At 47.3% G+C, this 18606-nt stretch overlaps 1 protein-coding gene across 1 annotated transcript in view; it reads left to right on the top strand.

Moving 5' to 3' along the window:
* LOC133942050 (zinc finger SWIM domain-containing protein 6) overlaps window positions 1-18606 on the top strand; it is a 44958-nt gene that overhangs the window by 10352 nt on the left and 16000 nt on the right. The window contains exons 2-4 of the mRNA XM_062381769.1: window positions 13900-14256; window positions 15549-15697; window positions 17256-17406. Coding sequence (XP_062237753.1) covers window positions 13900-14256; window positions 15549-15697; window positions 17256-17406 — 657 coding nt within the window. The remainder of the gene's footprint in view (window positions 1-13899; window positions 14257-15548; window positions 15698-17255; window positions 17407-18606) is intronic.

The raw sequence follows: 18606 nt of genomic DNA, 5'->3' as shown, positions 1-18606 counted from the left end.
GTGTGTATTTTTGCATCTCGTGTGTGTTTATCGCATATGTGTCTCTCTCTCCCTCCCAGGAGCAAACGGGGTTAAAAACAGTATCTGTCGTTTGTTCTGCCAGCAGTGGCACTAGCAGCTGCAGCTGTGTCCCAGCCTCTCTCTCTCTTCCTGTCAGCTAATATTTAGTTAATCTTTGGTCTGGGACCTACGGGACTGGCCGAAGCTCCTGGTGCCCCATCCATCTCGCACTGATCTATATTCCACGCTGGATCCCTGTGCCATTAACCACCACCGGGGGGAGGAGAAAAGGGGATGGAGAGGCACAGAGGTAGAACGAGGAAGAAAGGGCAGATGGGTGGAGGGAGAGCCGTAGAGAGACAAGAGAGTGATGGAGAGGAAGCTGCGAGAGGGGGATGTCTGCCGTCTCGACACTAAATGAGGGGGAAAGGGAGGAGAGAGGGAGGGTCAGACATTCCAGCCATGCACAGACATTTCTCCCCCTAATTTTGAGAAGTCACATAAAAACGGAATGAGAATGGGATGCATTTGTTAGGCTCCTTTATTTATTTTCAGACCGTGCCCGCCGCCATACATTCTCTCCTTCCTCTTCTTATTCCCTGCTTCATTCGATCAAGCCTTTTGTGTGAGGAGAGCAGGTGGAATTACCTGAAAAGAGGATAAAACGACAGAGAGGTAAAGTGGAAGGAGGTGTGAAAGGCAGATGAAGATAAGGTGGCGTACGTGGAGGGGGAAGAGGATGGACAGGGGGGGAAAAGAAGCAGAAGTGTGGGAGTGAGTGAGCCATATGCAGTGAGTGGGCTACTTCATTGATATGCATTGTGTAGTTATGATGGGGTCCACCTGCGAAGGCTCCAAGTGCTGAGTCACTCACTAACGCGCAGACTAAATGCTTTTATCCCAGACGCCTGGTCCATTTGAATGGAATATAATAGGCCATAAAGTGCTTTGCAAGCAGTGGCTGCTTGCCCCGTGGCAAACCCTTGTCCCTTGCTCCCCTACTCCAAATCTCATTTCACCACTTTTATAGAAACAAAGTGTGTGTGTACGCTCTACTTTAATTACATCCATCTTTTTGTCCTCCTCCTTTCAGTGTTTTCTCCTCTTCCCCATCCCTCTTTCCTTGTTGTCCGTGCTGCAGTGCTTGTCATGAGGCGAAGGAGAGAGCTAACTCTTTTCACTTCGGTCCTTCTCTCTACACTCCCTATGATGCTAGTGTTGCTGCTGCTGCTGCTGCTGCTGCTGCTGTGTGTGCGTGTGTGTGTGTGGGACACCTGTTTGGGATCTTGGTGTGTGTTTAGGGTCATGCCTGCAGGTCGTGCGTAATGAATAGCAGGACTGTTTCCGAAGCACAACTGGCGGAGAGGGAGCTAGCCAGAGAATAGCGCAGCACTGACGGAAGGAGTGGACGAGGAGGAGGATGGAGAGATGGCTGGACGGAGGGAGGGAAGAGAGGAATGAGGGAGCAGGAGAACCGGCAAGGGAGGGAAGGAATAGTGGTTGTAGAGCCAGTGAGCCTTAACCACCTTCTGTCAGTCTGTCTGCTCTCAGCGCTGTTTTCTCTCTCATAGGAATCTAATGGCTTTTCCACTGTCCTCTTTCCAAGCCTTCACCACCACCATCTCCCCTTCTCTTCTCTTCCTCCTCTCTCCCTCTCTCTATTGCCATGCTATTTTTTTCCTCTCTTGCTCCCCTCCATCTCCTCTCACTTTCCGTTTCCCTGTTAAAACTGTTCCCCGAAGTCTGCTCCCTGTCCTCCCTTGCTGCCCCCCCTCCCTTTCTCTCCCTGCGCCCTTCCAGCTGCTGGCCAGGGGAACAGCTGACTAAATCTAAAGCTGGGGCCCCTGGCTCTGGCCCCGGCCCCAGCTCTGCCACAGCCTCCTCCTATTCTCAGCTCCCCTCCCTCCCTCCCTCCCTCCTTCCCTCCCTCCCACTCTCCTCTGGCCTCTAGCCCTGGCTCCTCTCTCAGCAGCCTCAGTTCAGTCCTGGCCCCGCTCTGAGCCTCGGCTCTATACTGCCTGACTCTCAGCGGTTCCCTTCAACCATCCCCCTCCATCCCACTTCAGAGCTGAAAAGCCTTAAAACCCCTCTCTTTCTCCCCTCTCTCTCACTCTCTGTTTTGCCTATAAGCCTGCCCCTTTCTCTTTTACTGTTTTTCACTTTGTCTTTCTTGCTAATTCACTTTCTCCCCCCCCCCCCCCCCCGTCCCTTCACCCCGCTCTGACGGGCTGTAGCGGGGCCCCTGGTACTGTCCCAACATATCTGGATGGAGGCCTCATCCAGGTTGGCTGCAGTTCAGTTCCCTGGCTCCTATACCCAGCCTCTCTAGCCAGGCATCTTTCTCTCTCTGGCTACAAGCATTAGACACTGTAACTCATTGTGGCTTGCTTTACTCCGAGCCACGTTCAGCTTGTACATTTGGTTGTTTCTGGCTCTACGCTTCCCGTCAAAGCTCCTCGACTCCGCATGTGTGTCTTTGTCTCCCCGTCTCCTGCCTCTGTACATCTCTTTAACTTGTGTAGACAGGCTACGCACCACCGCAAACACATACGCTACAAGCTCACGGGGCGCGTGTGGGATTGTGAAGCTCATGACACATGATTGGCAGCAGGGGGAGGATGGTGGGGAACAGTAGCGAAAGGGGAAGTGGGCCTTGTCACATCTCCAGGCTAGCCGGGGGCTCGGGTCTGATCGCTGCCCAGGGAGAAGAGCCATTCTCTCCCTGCCCCCCTCCCTTCTCCTACCTCTGTGGATGTCACAGGAAGGCTGCAGGCTGGTGTGATCAGGTGCAGGCCGAGGTTCTGGCTGCGCTTCTCTGAACAGCCGGTGCCCACAGAAGACACCTGTCAATACTCTTCCTCCTCTCTGACGCCCAGCTATGCTGAGATAAGCGACGGAGGGTCTGACGGGATAGTTCAGAGCAACTCCCAGCTACGGCGGAATACACACAGACACACATCTACACACTCACACACTCATTCCCTTTGTGCAGAAGTGTGCCAACGAAGCGCGGGCAGGAAGAAGCAGAGTCGGTCTGCTCCAGTTGAAGCAACATCAGAACCTCAGAGCTCTGCACAGATTATTATTCAGCCCACTCCCTGTCTGTCTAATGCCCAATACAGCCTTTGTCATTCCTGCTGCATGTCTTTGTTGTCATTTTTTGTTGTTTTGTTTTTGTGTGTGTGTGTGTGTGTGTGTGTGTGTGTGTGTGTGTGTGTGTGTGTGTGGAGAGGAAATTGGGGGTGGGGAAAGAAGCAGCATAAGTTTCCTTTGGAGTCACGCTTTCTCTTGTTGACTGACAGATGCGGGACGATGAAAGCAAATCACAACGTGCCACCGACTTCAAAGGTCCCTGTGTTCCGCCATTTATTGGCAACAATGCACAACAACCTCCCTCCCTGTGTGGATTTCTTCAAAACAGGGAGGGGAATAAGCTGGAAGGAACAGAGGCAGATGACAAAGACGGTACCATCCAAACAGCTGTAGGGGTATAGAGGGAGGAGGAAGGGTGCTAAATAATCAGACCAAAGCACTGTAACCGACTCGGACTGCTTTTCAAAAGCATTTCACTCAAAACGGGCGTTTGCTGTGCACTGGTTCTGATACCCGGGATGTTTGAGAGCAGAAAATGCGATGGTTGTAAAGTTGTAAAGACATCTCTCTGCTTTGGTCCCTCACTCAGAGGAGTGTTTGGAGTGTTTTACATGGACCAGCGCATTAGTAATTAACTAAGTGTAAAAGCTAAGATGAAGTAAGCCGCTTGGTTCTGCTCCCCTAACCTTGCAGACTCCCTCCCTCCTTCACTCTTTCCCCTTTCTTCTTCCTCTTGTCCAGGACGGCACCCATTGACTGCCACTGACCTAATTTGGGCAAATTTCACTGACCTACTTCATGGGTGAATGCTGACTTTGCCCACGGGAGGGGATTCTGTCACACACACATGCACACGCATTCTTTTCCATCCATGTTATTAATATGCAGCATATTGTACAGTTGCTATGGTGCTGGGCATGTACACCCTCGGTTGTGCCCTCCAACCCCGCCTTGATCTCTGCCATCGCACCCCCTGTCCGTGCCTCCCTCCGCAACTTGACATCCCAAATGAACATAATGAGGATCTCAAAGTGCGGACACGTGGTCAAATATAAATAAAGCAATAGGCCTTTGTTTCATGTGGTCTCAGAGGTGACATAATCCTTCCCTTCACTAGTCTCCAAAGAGACATAATCAGCGTAATTGCATACAGATATGATTATTCTTCTGTCATCTGCAAAAATGCTAATTTGAGCAAATTTGATCAAACCGTGTGGAGATGCTTTTCGAGTGCCCGGACAATAACAGTAATTCTTTTGCGATGTTAGTTGGACAGAGACTCGATCCCATAGGAGGATTTGCATCTTTTAACTCCCTTGTATTAAAAATGAATTCAAGCGTCATTGCTTTTCTGCAGCCGATTAACTCCCAGCTGCCTGGACACATAGGATCCTCTGGAGGTTGTAGGAAAAGGTGCTGTCATAGTCAGATTAGTTTTGCTCCTTTTAACGTGGCGATGATTAGTAATAGACTTCTTTGCCTGCAGCCTCCCACGAGGACATGGTAGTTGGAAGCAAGTCTAACCTGATTCAGTGTTATTGTCACACTCGTGTATGAGTCTTTTGTGCTTTTGTGCAGCTCTGCTTGTGTGTGTGTGTGTGTTTGAGGAGGAATGGTATTTGCATTTTTTGTTTTGTATGTGTGTGGACCTGCCCGCCTCGCCATGTGTCTCATCTGCGTTCTCCTTCATTCAAGCCCCTGCAAACTCGATTCCTCCCCGATTTGCAAACACGCAACATACTTATCAGTCACGCCGGACAGACGTGTTGTCATGGCAACACATACAGATGTCAACAAAAGAGGCTACAGGGTGAACATTGTCTCCCACTTGTCCAGCAGGGTGCAATTTATCTCAATAGAGCCATGAAAGGCAGCTATTTACATGAAACAAGAGCTGATTCTGGGAAATAGGGGTCTCTCTGAAGGTTTTGATGTCAGCTGTCTGCTTTTAGCTTGAGAGTGGAAACCTAAACCATCTAGAGAGGACGAGGAACGAGCTGTAAACCTACTGAGAGGGCTCGGTCCCCCTGTGCGGTTCACAGCTCCCCACTCCATCTCTTACTGTTTCCACACTCGCGGAAGGCCAAGCGTAGCATGTGATTTCAGATGCTTACAGTTTAAATCTAACCCCCTTTGCTTTATAGCTTATCCTTAAGAGAGTGGTCCTAACATCAACGTCAATATTTACAGGAATAGCCCGCAGGCAAGAGAATCGACCACCACGATTCAGCAGAGACGTATTCAACCTTTCTCTTGCCTTCCCCCTACCTTCCTACCTCCCCTCCGCCCCTCTCCTCTTCCCCTCACTTGTCTTCATCCCGGTTATTCCTGCTCTCAGCAGCGGCCCGTCCATCACAGTGCCAGGTGGCTGAGATATTTCTCATTGGGTTACCTTTGTTTTGTGTGTGCGTCTGCGTGTGTATTCAAGGTGTATGCGCGTGCACGACATCTCTGGCAGAGCTGTGGCTTTGACAAAGGCTCAGCGGCTGTTTGAGAGATGCTGGATGACGCGTGTCAAGTGATATTAAATGTGAGAGAGCCACCCCCTCTTCCCTCATTCACTCCTCCCTCTGCTCTGCCCAGACCTCGGCCACGGACCGTGTCTGCTGTGGTTAGTGTGAGCTATGACACTTTTCATTGGGGTTTTAGGGGGTGGAGGTGCCACGTCTGATGTACGAGGCCTCACATCTCTCTGGGTAGAGTGGACACTTTGGCCTACAAAAGCTCTGGGAAGGTCACCTGAGCTACGCAGCTACAGAACACATCCAATACCTGTTTCTCGTGACGTGTGCTTTGGTCTATCTTCCAAACGAGTCTGTCTTAAAGTGGCTAGTGTATGAAATGCATATTTGCTCATGACGATCATAATTGCTTGATAATAGCTAATTAACTGGTGTGTGTTTACATGTGGTTGCAGTGCTATTGTCTTGTCTTTGTCTTCAAAGGGAGATGCCATCGTAAATCCAGGTCACTCTCAGACAGGCTACATACCATTTAATGATTTGTATGCATGCTTGTGTTCATTGTACCGTAGAATAGAGACGTAGACATCACTATTTGCGAGGCCACTCCTGGAAAGCGGCATGTAAAAGGTTAAACTATTTCTCTGTGAATGTTTCATTTCTCTGTGGTGTTTTTGTCTGGATGTACACGTGTGTGTGTCTCTGCTCCCATCTGTGTCAGGTAATAATGTGGAAGTATGAGTCGTGGGCCAGTGTGCTCAGTGCTTTAATGGGACAGTGCGGGCCAGGGGATGTGGGGGGAGGGGGGGGGGGGGGTTACACCAGGATGTGGCACGGCTGCTGAACGTAGAGCGGTGAGTGTGACCTCAGTGACTCCAGGAAGGAAGGGGTTAAGCACGAGCCGGCAGGGCTTGCATGGGCTGCGTTACGCAAACTGGCGGCTGGCTGGAGCTGAAAGGGGAAGTGCTGAGCTCAGAGGAACACTGGCTCAGAGCCATCACTCCCTCCTCCCTCCCCTGAAACTCCCCCCTTTGCCTCCCCGGCCCTCCTCCCCGCCTCCCCGCTACAGCTGAGCGCTCCCCATGCTTCCCACCGCCAGGCGTGGTGATGTGTGTTTGTGTGTGCCTGTGCTGGAATGCAGCTTCCCCCTCGGCTGGGGCCTGTGTGTGTGTGTGTGTGTGTTTTTGTGTGTGGGTGTACACGTGTGTGTGTGTCTGTCTGGAATGATGCCTCCCCTTGTCTAGTGTGTGACGTCAGTACACACAACGGGTCAGCTTAGGGCTAGGCAGCATTGTGTGTATGTGTATGTGTGTGCGTGTGTGTGTGTGCGTGTGCATGTGTGTCATGGGAGGGGGGAACAGGGGAGGAGTCGGTTATTGGACGGAGTAGGAGGAAGGAGGAGGGGCTGTTTGTGAGCAGAAGGAGGTTGACTGCAGAGAGTCACTGAAGCCAGTATGCGTGCATGCATGAAGGCACCATGGGTGTATACTGAAGGCTGGGGGAGGTGTGTGTTTGTGTGTGTGTTGGTCTGTGTGCCTGTGCATGTGTGACTTTCCAAACGAAACAGGAAGAGTAAAAGAGTGTATGGTTATATCCTGGAACGGATAAGTCAAACCAAAAACACATACAAACGTTCACATGTGCACGCACAGTCACGATGTAGATTTCAGTCCACTGCCATTAGTGTCCTACTATTTACATATGCAAATTAATTCTTCCACAGCTTTTGTTCAGTGTGGTGTACTATCTTTACAGAATCTTTATGCAGCATTTTCATCTTTTTTTAACCTTTTTCTTGTTTCTGAGCTTTGATGTCAGACACATTTTCAAAACTGTTTCATCAAAAAGATTAATCACAAAAGAGATTTTAGGTTGAAGTTCAAATTAAGCGAGAGAAACACATCTATAACCGATGCTGACAGGAACAGCAAATGTTATTTGGCACACTTTCCGTGTGTAGATTAAACATGCAGGCTAACAAACACAGATTTCGCCTCACAAACACTTCCTGTTCTAAAACCACCATGCATCGCCATATTCTTTGTTTATCCGTTTTACGACGTCCTCTCAGTCGTCTATTTGACCGAGCGGCTCACCCTCGACCTCTCAGACTCCGTAGGAAGAAGGACGCTGATGCTATAATGTCCTGACTGTATAGGTTTGTCATTAGAAAGATACTCAAGCTCTGAACTAGCAGACAATGGCTTTTCGATGGATCCCATTACCTTCGTCTATAGCTTGCGTGGCTCTACTGGGACAGACCCCTGCTAATTACACACATTCATTTTCAGCCAGCTGTAATTCCATTCACACTAATGAACCTTGCCCATGGATTGGGATAATGTATCGTTAATGTACAGCCGGGAGATGGTATTAGCAGGCTAGCGGCTTCTCCAGTGACATTTCCTGAATAGCCGCTAAAGCCACCGTTCACATAGGTGCCGTTCTGAAATTACACTAAATTGTAATTTTACACCAAGGTGTTTAATAGTTAAGCACCACGAAGATAAGACATGCTTTTATCGTTTTTAGCCTGGCTGTGTTGAACAAAGCTTTTAGTTTTTTAATGATGGCAATAGTTGAGAGATTAAGATTTGTAGCTATTATGCAAACAATGTTATCGTCATTCAAAATTATACATAAACATTTTTAAAAGACGATTGATAAGGTAAATAAATCTAGTTGGCTTAGTTTGTTATCTAATAACAAACAATATATGATGTGTTGGAGGTGCTAATGGTGCTGATGTCCCCTCGTGCCAAGCTAAGCTAACCTGATAGCCAGCTGGAGATTCATAAATTCTGTTAAACATGACTTTAGTGTCCACCTTCAGGTTTTCCCCGAAATGTCAATCTTTTCTTAAAAAAAAAAATGGCCACGATCATGAGTCTGTGTTATAAAGCTTTGGTGAGATTTCAAGTTCTCGGCTCTGTTCCATCTGTTACCAACAGAACTCATTTACTCCTCACTCTTTTTTTTGTGTTGTCTGGATCGCGTCCCTGAACAGAGGCTTCACTGTCTGTCTGCACTGGTCAGCGCTCTGGAAGCCAACCTCTGGGATCAGAAACACCAGCTCTGCCTGACAGGCCCAATCCAGCAAAATTAGAATCCATTTTGAAAATGATAGTTAGAAAATTGCAAGTCATTGCTCATGTACCACATGGCAACTAAGTGGCAGCGGCCCAGTAGTTGACTGTCATTTCAACCGCCAGCTGATGGCAACTCCAATCACCCACACAACCGTCACACACACACATGCTATTCAACACGTACACACACATGTACGTCTCCTCCCCATCTTTATGATTGGTTTGCAGATTTTGCTGTCAGAATCTCAAGCGGACGTAAAAGCATTGAAATTCAAAGAATATCTCAAAACAGTAATTCGTGCACGTTTGTGTCTGTTGGGATAAGCATACAGACTGTGAGAGTGTGCGTTGGTGTGCACGTGATGAAAACACATTTGGTGAGAGAAGGGCTTTTTGGTCCAACAGTGGGTTGAAGGCATAAATATGGCCGCCCCCGGAGCTCAGCTGTGTTATTCCAGCCCGACCCACACCTAGGACCCGCACACACACATGCACACACATGCCTGGAGCAAGGTCTCCCGCAGAACAGCATTGATCTCTGTTTATAGTCTCTGTATGAGTGCTTCCTTATAGGACCACACACGCATGCACTCATTGTTACTCGCACGGTCCTGCCCTGCAAGACGCTGAGAGGCCTTCTATTTGTCTTTGTAGTTGTATTAATTGGGCCGGTTCGCGAAGCCGCGATGAGGAAATGGCTTCATATAGCTGTGGGTGGGACGAAGGTTGTGTTATAGGTGGATGCTGCCCAGTAATTCATGACCCTACCTGGAGCTGCTGTAGAGCCCGGCTTTTCCTTCAGATCCTCTTTCAGCAGGGCCTCTCGGTTCAATACAACCAAACGGATTGGATTCCAATCCAGTTTTAGCAGGCTATCTTTGGTCAACGCAGAGTAGAATCCCTGTGTTAAAGCGCCAACTACTGCAGGTGGTCCTCTCTGGATCAGAGAGGCTCAAGCAGGGCAGAGTTGGATTTAGGTGCTGCTCTCTGTCTGTCTGCAGCTAATGAAGTAATTTGATTAATGTGCAAGGCTAAAGTGAACTGGCACAGGTGAACAGGCCTTAAATATCTGGCTCTTGCCGTTTCTCCCTCTTTGCTTTTGTTTATTCACTTTCACACCAGACCGTTTGCTTCATCAAATTTCTCTCTGCACCAAAATCAATCATGTATTCTGAATCATCCTCGCACACAACCACAAATTCACACACAGACGCGACGGATGAGTGCAGCTCGGACCGCACGGTGCCGTATTAGATTTAGGTGACAGTCACTCATGAACCAATTCAGCCAATAATCTTAATGACCTTCCCACTGCTCGGTCCGAATTTTCTACATTGACTTGGAATCTTAATTTGATTGTGGAAATGTATGTATGTTGCTCAATCTAATTTACTCCAGCGATTTTGTGCTTCGACAAGCAATCCTTTCAGGCCCGGCCCTGATCACCCCAGATTGCTTTCATGTGGTAAGCTTAATCGTGTTGTGTGGGGCGCATATAAAGGCGGGTTCCTGCTATGGCAGCAGATGTATGTTGAAGGAGCTGCAGGTCTTACTCAGGGACTTTCCTCATCTGAAATAAGAGCAGGAGTCCAGTATTTCTGGGGCCCCTTGGTGTTGAATAGACAGAAGTGGCCCTAGCTGGCTTATCGGCACTCATACAATTTCAAAAACGAGAGGGAAAGATAGAGCGAAGGGCTTTTTTGGGGAATGCTTTGATGTGGGTCCCCCCCCAAAGAGTGTGGGTGGTCTGCAGGCCTTTTGTGGGATTTGAACATATATATACATATGCTCATTCTTGCTCACTCTTTCACACACTGTTCTCGCTGCCTTTAAACAGCACTTTGGGCCAAGTGTGACTTCACTAGGGCGGTCAGAAGGGGTTTCTAGGGCAACCTCACAGAGGCCTTGTTCTAAAAATGGCCGCCATGGTTACTTTGAAAGCCAACCCTGGCCTCTTCAACATGCAAAGAAAAGAGCCCTGAGCACCATTCAGGGAGGGGAGCTGGGTGGACTGGGTGAGGGGGAGACCAAGATCTTTAATAGCTAGCACATGAGACATTGAAGGTTTCATACCCACCCAACCAGGAGTCATGGGAGGTGCGTGTGTGTGCGTGAGTGTGTGTCTGTGTGTGTACCTAAACAGTAATATCCCTGTACTCAGCGCTTGGCAAAATTAAAAGGGCATTTTTGGCGTGGGGGGCAGTTTTTGGTGCCCAGACGATTGGACGGGGTAAGGCGAAACTCATTACCTACCCATCTGTCAGAGAGTGAGACAGAAAGAGCTGTGGGAATGTGGATGGTGGGAGGGATGGATGAAAAGGGCTTGGAAGGCAATAGAGTGAGAGTGTCCTATGAAGAAAAGGGACAGAATCACAACAGACTTTAGCTCTTAAAACCAGGATAAGGCTTTTATCTCTATTTACTTTCACATACTCCATGTGGTTTGAATTAAGGAATGAAAGTATCCCTGCAAATTTTTCCCAAAGGGGTGAAAAAAGAAAAACATTTGCAAAAGAAAGTGCAGCTGATTTTGCAACAGCCTGATACATGTGTGTGGGGGGGGGGTTGTGTGTGTGTGTGTGTGTGTTGGGGCGGTGTGTGGGGGGGTGTGGGTGGGTGTGTGTGTGTGTGTGTGTGTGTGTGTGTGTGTGTGAGAATCAGAGGTTGATTTGTCTTTGAGCTCCCTCGGACCCACATGTTTTTGATGTTCTCTTTTTCTCTCGGTGCTCTCTGGACCAGGGGCCACTCTTGAAACACAAGCTGATGTCACGCACATACACACACACACACACACACATACACACACACACACACACACACACACACACATGCAAACACTCGCACAAATACACGTGCAAACACTCATGCACAGTAAATGTATCAGCAAGTATTAAAAGCCATTACTCATTTGTGTTCTTTTACACTGCTAAATATGTTAGCTCGCCATTCTATAACCAGCTGCACCACGTAAACCTTTTTTGTCTTGTTTGAGAGTGACTCAGTATGTCTCTCTCTCTCTGACTCTCTCTCTCTCCCCATCTCTCCCTCTCTCCATATGTGATCCATACCCCTCTTTTGTGGATATTGTCAACAAACTTGTACTTCCTCTGCCAGCTGGTTTTCACGGAAGGGCATATCTCCATGGCGATGTTCTGCAGCTCTGCATTGTTACATATTTGCTGCCAACACTTGGTTCTGCAAGATAATGTTGAGCATAAGGGCATGAATAACAGAAATATAGCTATTTCTGCACTGGGTTCCAACATCCGTTTTGAATTTTCGGTATTTAAAACAGCGTGTCTGTGGAGGGACTGTGGAGGAGGAATATAAGGCCTCTACAACCATCTTGTTTTATTTTTAAATATGTTTCCTGGGGGCACATTCAACCCTATAGCCAATGGTTGTGACCGTGTTTACCTCTATTTTTACTCCACTTCCCTTCCATTCTCAATGCACCCCGTAACCAGCAAGGAGGGAGAAGCGCTTCTTGGACTCAAACTTTCTTCCATTTGCTTGTGCACCCCTCAACCCATTCCCCATCTATATCCCATGAAATATTCAACTCTGGCCCCTCCCGTCATACCTAGAGGCCCAAGCTTTGATATCTGCGTTAATACATGCTTGATATCACAGGGATGCGTGTGCCCAGCCCTTTGATAAACGTATTTAAGAGATGTATGTCTTTGCCGGGTCCACATGCATTTTCAGAGCTCTCTTCTGAGCACATAAATGCATTCATAAGCTACTCTCCGTCTCTCTAACCACTCCCATTATTAATAAATGCATGATCTCACGCTGCGGCTCAGTGTGGGCCTACACGTTTGTCTCTTTCATATGCTCATCACCGTGTGTTTTAGGCCACGGCTGGGGACCCCGCCCCACTCATTCATATTCATCCGTGCATAATGACCAGCCGTGCCTCCGGATAGCAGTCAGGATGAGATCAAACATTATATTCAAACAAGGGGCCGTGTTGTTCGCACTGCAACAGACACACTCACTGTACACTTCCTCATCTCTGTCCCAGTTCCTCTTGCAGTAGTTGCCAAACTGAGTTCCTGCATCTGGATTTCTGTCAGGCTCCTTTACGCCATTTTCAGACACAAACTTGGGTACAGCCTTTTCCTGGAGTTTGCCTTTCACATATGAAGGACTCAGGAGGGGATTATCCAATCCAGACATGTTCACAACCACAGAAAAATGTCAGGAACATTCAGGCGATGAATAGAGACTGGTTAGACGCGTTGACATGACCTAAAGGTTCCACTACAGAACGCTGAGGGGTTTTGTTATCAGCACATCGACTTTTTCACTTTTGCGTCTGTCGCATGGTGAAAACCTCATCATCTCTGCCTCTCTTTTGCTGTGAATTCCTGCTGTGTTTTCACATTGGGCTCACTCTGAACATGTTGGGTGATTTAAAGGGGGCTTGCAAGAAGAATCTCCTTAAAAATGTCCGGAGCCACTGACTTTGGCATTTGCATCCTCACATTCAGCCAAAGTTTCAGGAGCATGTCCACACTTCAGAGCATGTCTGAAAGCAGTCTCTGAGTCATAACAGCGGCCTGCAGCTGGGCCTGATCATGCTCTCATGATAAGAGAGCATGGGGCCTTTGGCAGGTGACTGCTGCCCACTGAGTCTGTTTCATATAATTGTTAGACTGTCCTGCGTGCATTCATTTGTACAGATTTACCCAATAATGTAATTTATTAAAGGGCACATTCAATGAGTTGCTCGAGTCATCCGATTTTCATTTGATAAATGTTAAGGCAAACTTCGAGGTTGTTGTTGGCCATGTCTGGAGACGAGAGATGCCTGGTCTTATCTCTGGGCTTAATAATAATGATTGGTTAAACCTATGATCTTATCTTAACTATCTTGTCTTAACTCAGTTTTTCAGGTTAGGGTTTCATTTCATTAATTTCGTCTAAATGAGTAAAGCAAAGTAAATGCACTCAGACCTAGAGTGATACACTAGGAAACAATGACAAATTTGGAATCACTGTCAAAAGTGTGCTGCTGATTTGAATATGCCAAACGATGTTTAATCAATTTTAATTATTCAGACAATGAGTTTCCACCTTAAAGCCTTTTTTTCAGTTGAGGAATATGGCATGATATTTATCCCATCGGCTATTAGTTATTTAAACCTGCGTTAAGGAATTTTTTCAGTGTTTGTCTCTGTTGATCAACTTATTGATACCCACCTCCTTTAAGAAAATGAATCCTTATTTTATGTCTCAATCTTTTTCAGGTTTCCATCTGAGCGGCACAGTGACGGACCCCGCCACACCCTCGACCCCGGAGCTCGTGTGCAGCGTGAGCGTCAGCTTTGACCGCTGCAAGATCACAGCTGTAACATGCACCTGCGGCAACAAAGACATCTTCTACTGTGCCCATGTAGTGGCGCTGTCGCTTTACAGAGTACGGAAGCCCGAGCAGGTCAAACTGCACCTGCCTATCTCAGAGACGTTGTTTCAGATGAGCAGAGACCAGCTACAGAAATTCGTCCAGTATCTGATCTCGGTCCACCACACGGAGGTGCTGCCCACGGCACAGAAACTGGCCGACGAGATTCTGTCACAGAACTCGGAGATCAACCAGGTTCATGGTGAGGAAATGTGTGTTTGTTTTAGAGGTGTGTGTGTACCTGTGTGTGTGTGTGGGGGGGGGGGGTTGGTGTGTGTGTGTGTGAAGAAGATCACGGGCATGATTAAACCCACAAGACCATGCAGGGTTTGTGTGTGTTTTCCTGCTGCTACATGCATACAAATATCGACTGCGTGATGGAGGGAAAGTGTGGCGGGATCAATGTTACTCATTAGTGAGATCCAGACAGTAAAGGAGAGACTCTGTGCCTGTAATCAACACTATAGACCCGTTATTTACCTCTGAGAAAGAGAGAACGACACGGAGACAGAGAAGAAGAGGTGAGCGGGGAGATAAAGAAAGGAGCATATCTATTGTTATCGATACTTTCCCTCCTTCTTACGCACCGAAGGCAAAACAACCCACGATGGCTGCGTGGGGCGGGAAAAGGTGCAAAGAAGCACCGGTGTGTGTTTGTTCACAAGCAATGGAGTCGTACAATGTGGAATCAAAGAGGAAGACAGAGACAGAAGCTTCTGAGGACAGAAATAAATAAGCACCTCTTGAGGGAGAAAAAGAGAGTCATGTCGTGTTGTTGTTTTAACATGATATTGATGTGTCACCCTTTCATCAATAACGTGAGAAATGCTACCAAAAACATATCAGCTGGATTTATTCAGTTGATCAGTTCAGGTGTGCTCACACAAACACACACACACACACACACACACACACACACAGATTGAGTATGTGAGTCCAATAATATTCATTTTAAATTGAGTTTTGATCAAATGAGTGAAATACTTTCCTGCGTGTTTCTAAAATCTTTAAATCTCCTCTGGCTTAAGCTATTTCTTAGAATCATAAAAGTAAATGATAGAATGTCTCTGTGGTAACTGTTAGGGGCCGGTCAAGCATATGCGAATATCGCAGGTCAAAGTTCATCAAGACTGAACTCCATGCAATGATATGCTGCAGCTCCGCCTCAGGAAACGGTTCTTACATCTATAATCTTCTGAGGACATGCATGAATGAACTTAGAGATACAGAAAAGGAGTTCAATTGTCCAAGACCAGTCTCTCTCTTTACAGTTTAGAATAAGGTTGTGGTTGCTTAGAATAAAATGAGCAGCACCAGCTCGGCGAGTCTCTGTATTCGAAAAGTGACCCTTTCAAAGATGGAATCTAAATCAATTGCAGGATCAAGTTGCTGTAAAAAACATTATCTTACAAACAGATATTATTCCATACCAGTGACAGTAAGGGAACACAGTGGCCTGCTGTAACACATCTGTATGTGTCTGTTTGTGTGCAGGGGCCCCGGACCCCACAGCGGGAGCCAGTGTGGACGATGAGAACTGCTGGCACCTGGACGAGGAGCAGGTTCAGGAGCAAGTCAAGCTTTTCCTTTCCCAGGGAGGATACCACGGCTCCGGCAAGCAGCTCAACCTGCTCTTCAGCAAGGTCAAGAGCCAGCCACATTCATTCATGCACATACAGAACATAACTACACGCATACAAAACATACCAGCCCCGACTGCCACAGCCGCGAGGTCTGCCTCTCTCTCTCCCTTTAGGTTGGCTCGCCGCTCTGCAAGAACACACGAATAATAGTATCTGTGCTTATAAAAAGAAAGAAATCTCACGTCCTGTAGTAGGCTACACATTCTATTCCCTTATGAGGAGAGGCCTTCTCTGTTCTGAGCAATCCCAGACAAAACAACTTGCACATATTGGCACGTGATTTAAAAGAATGCTGTCTCTAAGCTCTAAGATAACGAGAGACAAAGAGGTATAGAGAGAAGTGGAAGCTTGCACAATACTCTTCATCTCTGCCCACGATTAAATGATTACATGGGAGGTGTGTGGTGCTCTCTGCAGCCTGGTATTACAGTGCCAGAGCAGGGCCAGCATTAATGTACTGTGTGCTATGTAAAGACTGTGAGCGAGGGCCATTATCATCCACCCTGCCCGGCTTTTAGAATGTCTCTCTGCTTCATGCTCTTTGATGCCTGTTACATCCCTTTCAACACACACACACACACACACACACACACACACTGGCAGCCACATATATACCCTTGCAGAAGCACTCTCACACTCAAACACCCTCTATGCAAAAAAAAGCTGTGATATATGCATTCAGTATACAGTACGTCTTCCTGTGTGTGTGTTTCCTGCGTGTTTGTGAAAACATGTTGTCAGTCCTGTTGCCAGAGAGACCGAAAACACACAACATTTTGTGTGCACATGTTTGAAAGTGTGTGTAGCACATTTAGGAAGCACAGGACAGAAAATCCACCAGTAAGGGCAGACAAAAGGCGAACGTGGTCGTGAAAAAAGAAGTAGGGAAATTACAAATGATTATTTCACACAGGTTTTCTACAGATGATTAATAAGTCGCATTTGCAGTCACAGATTCACAATGTCAGTATGCACAGCTTCATCACTTACACTTTCAAATATAGAAGTTTAAATATTAACCACCCCTAAATAACAAATGACCTCTGACCTGCATGTGACTTGCTGCGAGATGGATTAAACCGTAGTAAGAGGATATGAGCATGTCCCTATAAAGCATGTAGCACTCCGTGTGAGACGTGTATGGCATTTTTTCCATTCGGTTAGTTTAATCTAACTTTATTTATACCTGGAAGCTCAACAGTATACAGCATCTGTCCTCATAGAGCCACAGCTCAGACACAGCAAAGAGGAAAAGATCCAATGTACAGTAATCTTAAAACATTTGTAATACACACATGAATGATTAACTAGAGATTCGACAATCTGGAAGATGAGGCCTTACAAGATAAATATAGAAAGCTTGAAATCGATTGGCTCTCACTTTATTAACTTCTTTTTCATGCTTGTGCTTGTCATTTGTTTTGTTGGTAGTCCTGTCTTTCCTGTGTGTCTTGCGTGTGTTTGTGTTTATAGTGTCCATCTGTGCACGTTTTTGTGTGCGCTCAGACTTGTGCGTAACCAAAATCCTCCCTGTCCCCTCGTCTGTCTCCTCCTGTAGGTGAGGGAGATGCTGAAGATGCGCGACTCCAACGGAGCGAGGATGTTAACACTGATCACAGAACAGTTCATGGCCGACCCTCGGCTGGCACTGTGGAGACAGCAAGGCACCACCATGACCGACAAGTACAGACAGCTCTGGGATGAGCTTGGTGAGTGTGGAGACACACCACACACACATACACACACACACACGCCAATTGTCCTACAAATGTGAACAGGCACGGATAGATTTAGCGAGGTGTGTGATGAAGCCCAGACACTGACACAAAGGCACACACATGTTTTTTCTCTCCTGTTGTTTTTTTCTGTCGTTCGTTTCCATAAAAGCCCCCACACACACACATGCACACGTTCTCAAACACACACACACACACACACACACACACACATACATACACACACATGCACACTCATCGCTGACAGCCTAGTTTCCCCGGTGTGGCAGCCGAGTGTCTTTGTGAATTAGAAGCCGTTTAACGCCGCACATCACGCTTCATCAGAAACCCCCAAATATTATGACCTCCCTAATGTTTTCAAACACCTAAAATGATTTATTTAGTTGATGTGACAGAGTCCTGCTCGCCACCGCGGCCTTTTGATTTTGAGGTTGTGTGTGTAGTTCTTTTGACAGACGTACTGTACCTAGAGCAAAACACTTCCTCACAAAAACCAACAAGCCCGTCACCAGGACAGCAGTCGTGTTGCCTCCTGTCTTTGTTGTTTCCCTGTAATGTCCTGGTTGATATTGCTGCCATAGCCGCCGCCGCTGACTGCTGCTGCTGCTGTTGTTGTTGTTGTTGATGATGATGTTCGTTTTCTCCCTTTGGTCTTGTTCTGCACATTGTAAGGACAGCGCCGTGATCTCATCTGTTTCAGTCCCACGTATTTTTGGAAGTGTGTGCACGGTCTCTTTGAAGTCCACACTTCAAACCCTTCTTCCCAAGTCCTTATCACTCCCCCTGATGTGTGGTGAATGCTGCCTCTCGGCGCCGCTCGCTCACTCGCTCTCTTTCTCTGCCCCTCTTTTGTCTTTCTCCTCTTTAAGCCGCAGCTCTACTCATCTCCTCCAGACACAAAGCCATGCCTCATTCACTTCTCCTCACCCATGTCTCCTTGTCCAAATCATCTCCACTCCCATTTCATTTTCTGCTTCTCCTTTTTTCTCTCCACCTTTTGTGTTCCTTTTCTATCTCCATCTACCGTCTCTGTCCTTGTCTTCGTCCTTCCTCCCAAAACCCGGTACCTTTACACACATGCAGATGAACAACACAATCTCTCTCTCGCACACACACAAACACACACAAACACACACACACACAGGCGCTGTGGAGTGTACATATCTCCAGCAG

Source organism: Platichthys flesus, chromosome 3 (genome assembly GCF_949316205.1).
Source record: "Platichthys flesus chromosome 3, fPlaFle2.1, whole genome shotgun sequence".
Taxonomy (NCBI): Eukaryota; Metazoa; Chordata; class Actinopteri; order Pleuronectiformes; family Pleuronectidae; genus Platichthys; species Platichthys flesus.
This window is presented reverse-complemented; position numbering and strand designations above follow the sequence as displayed.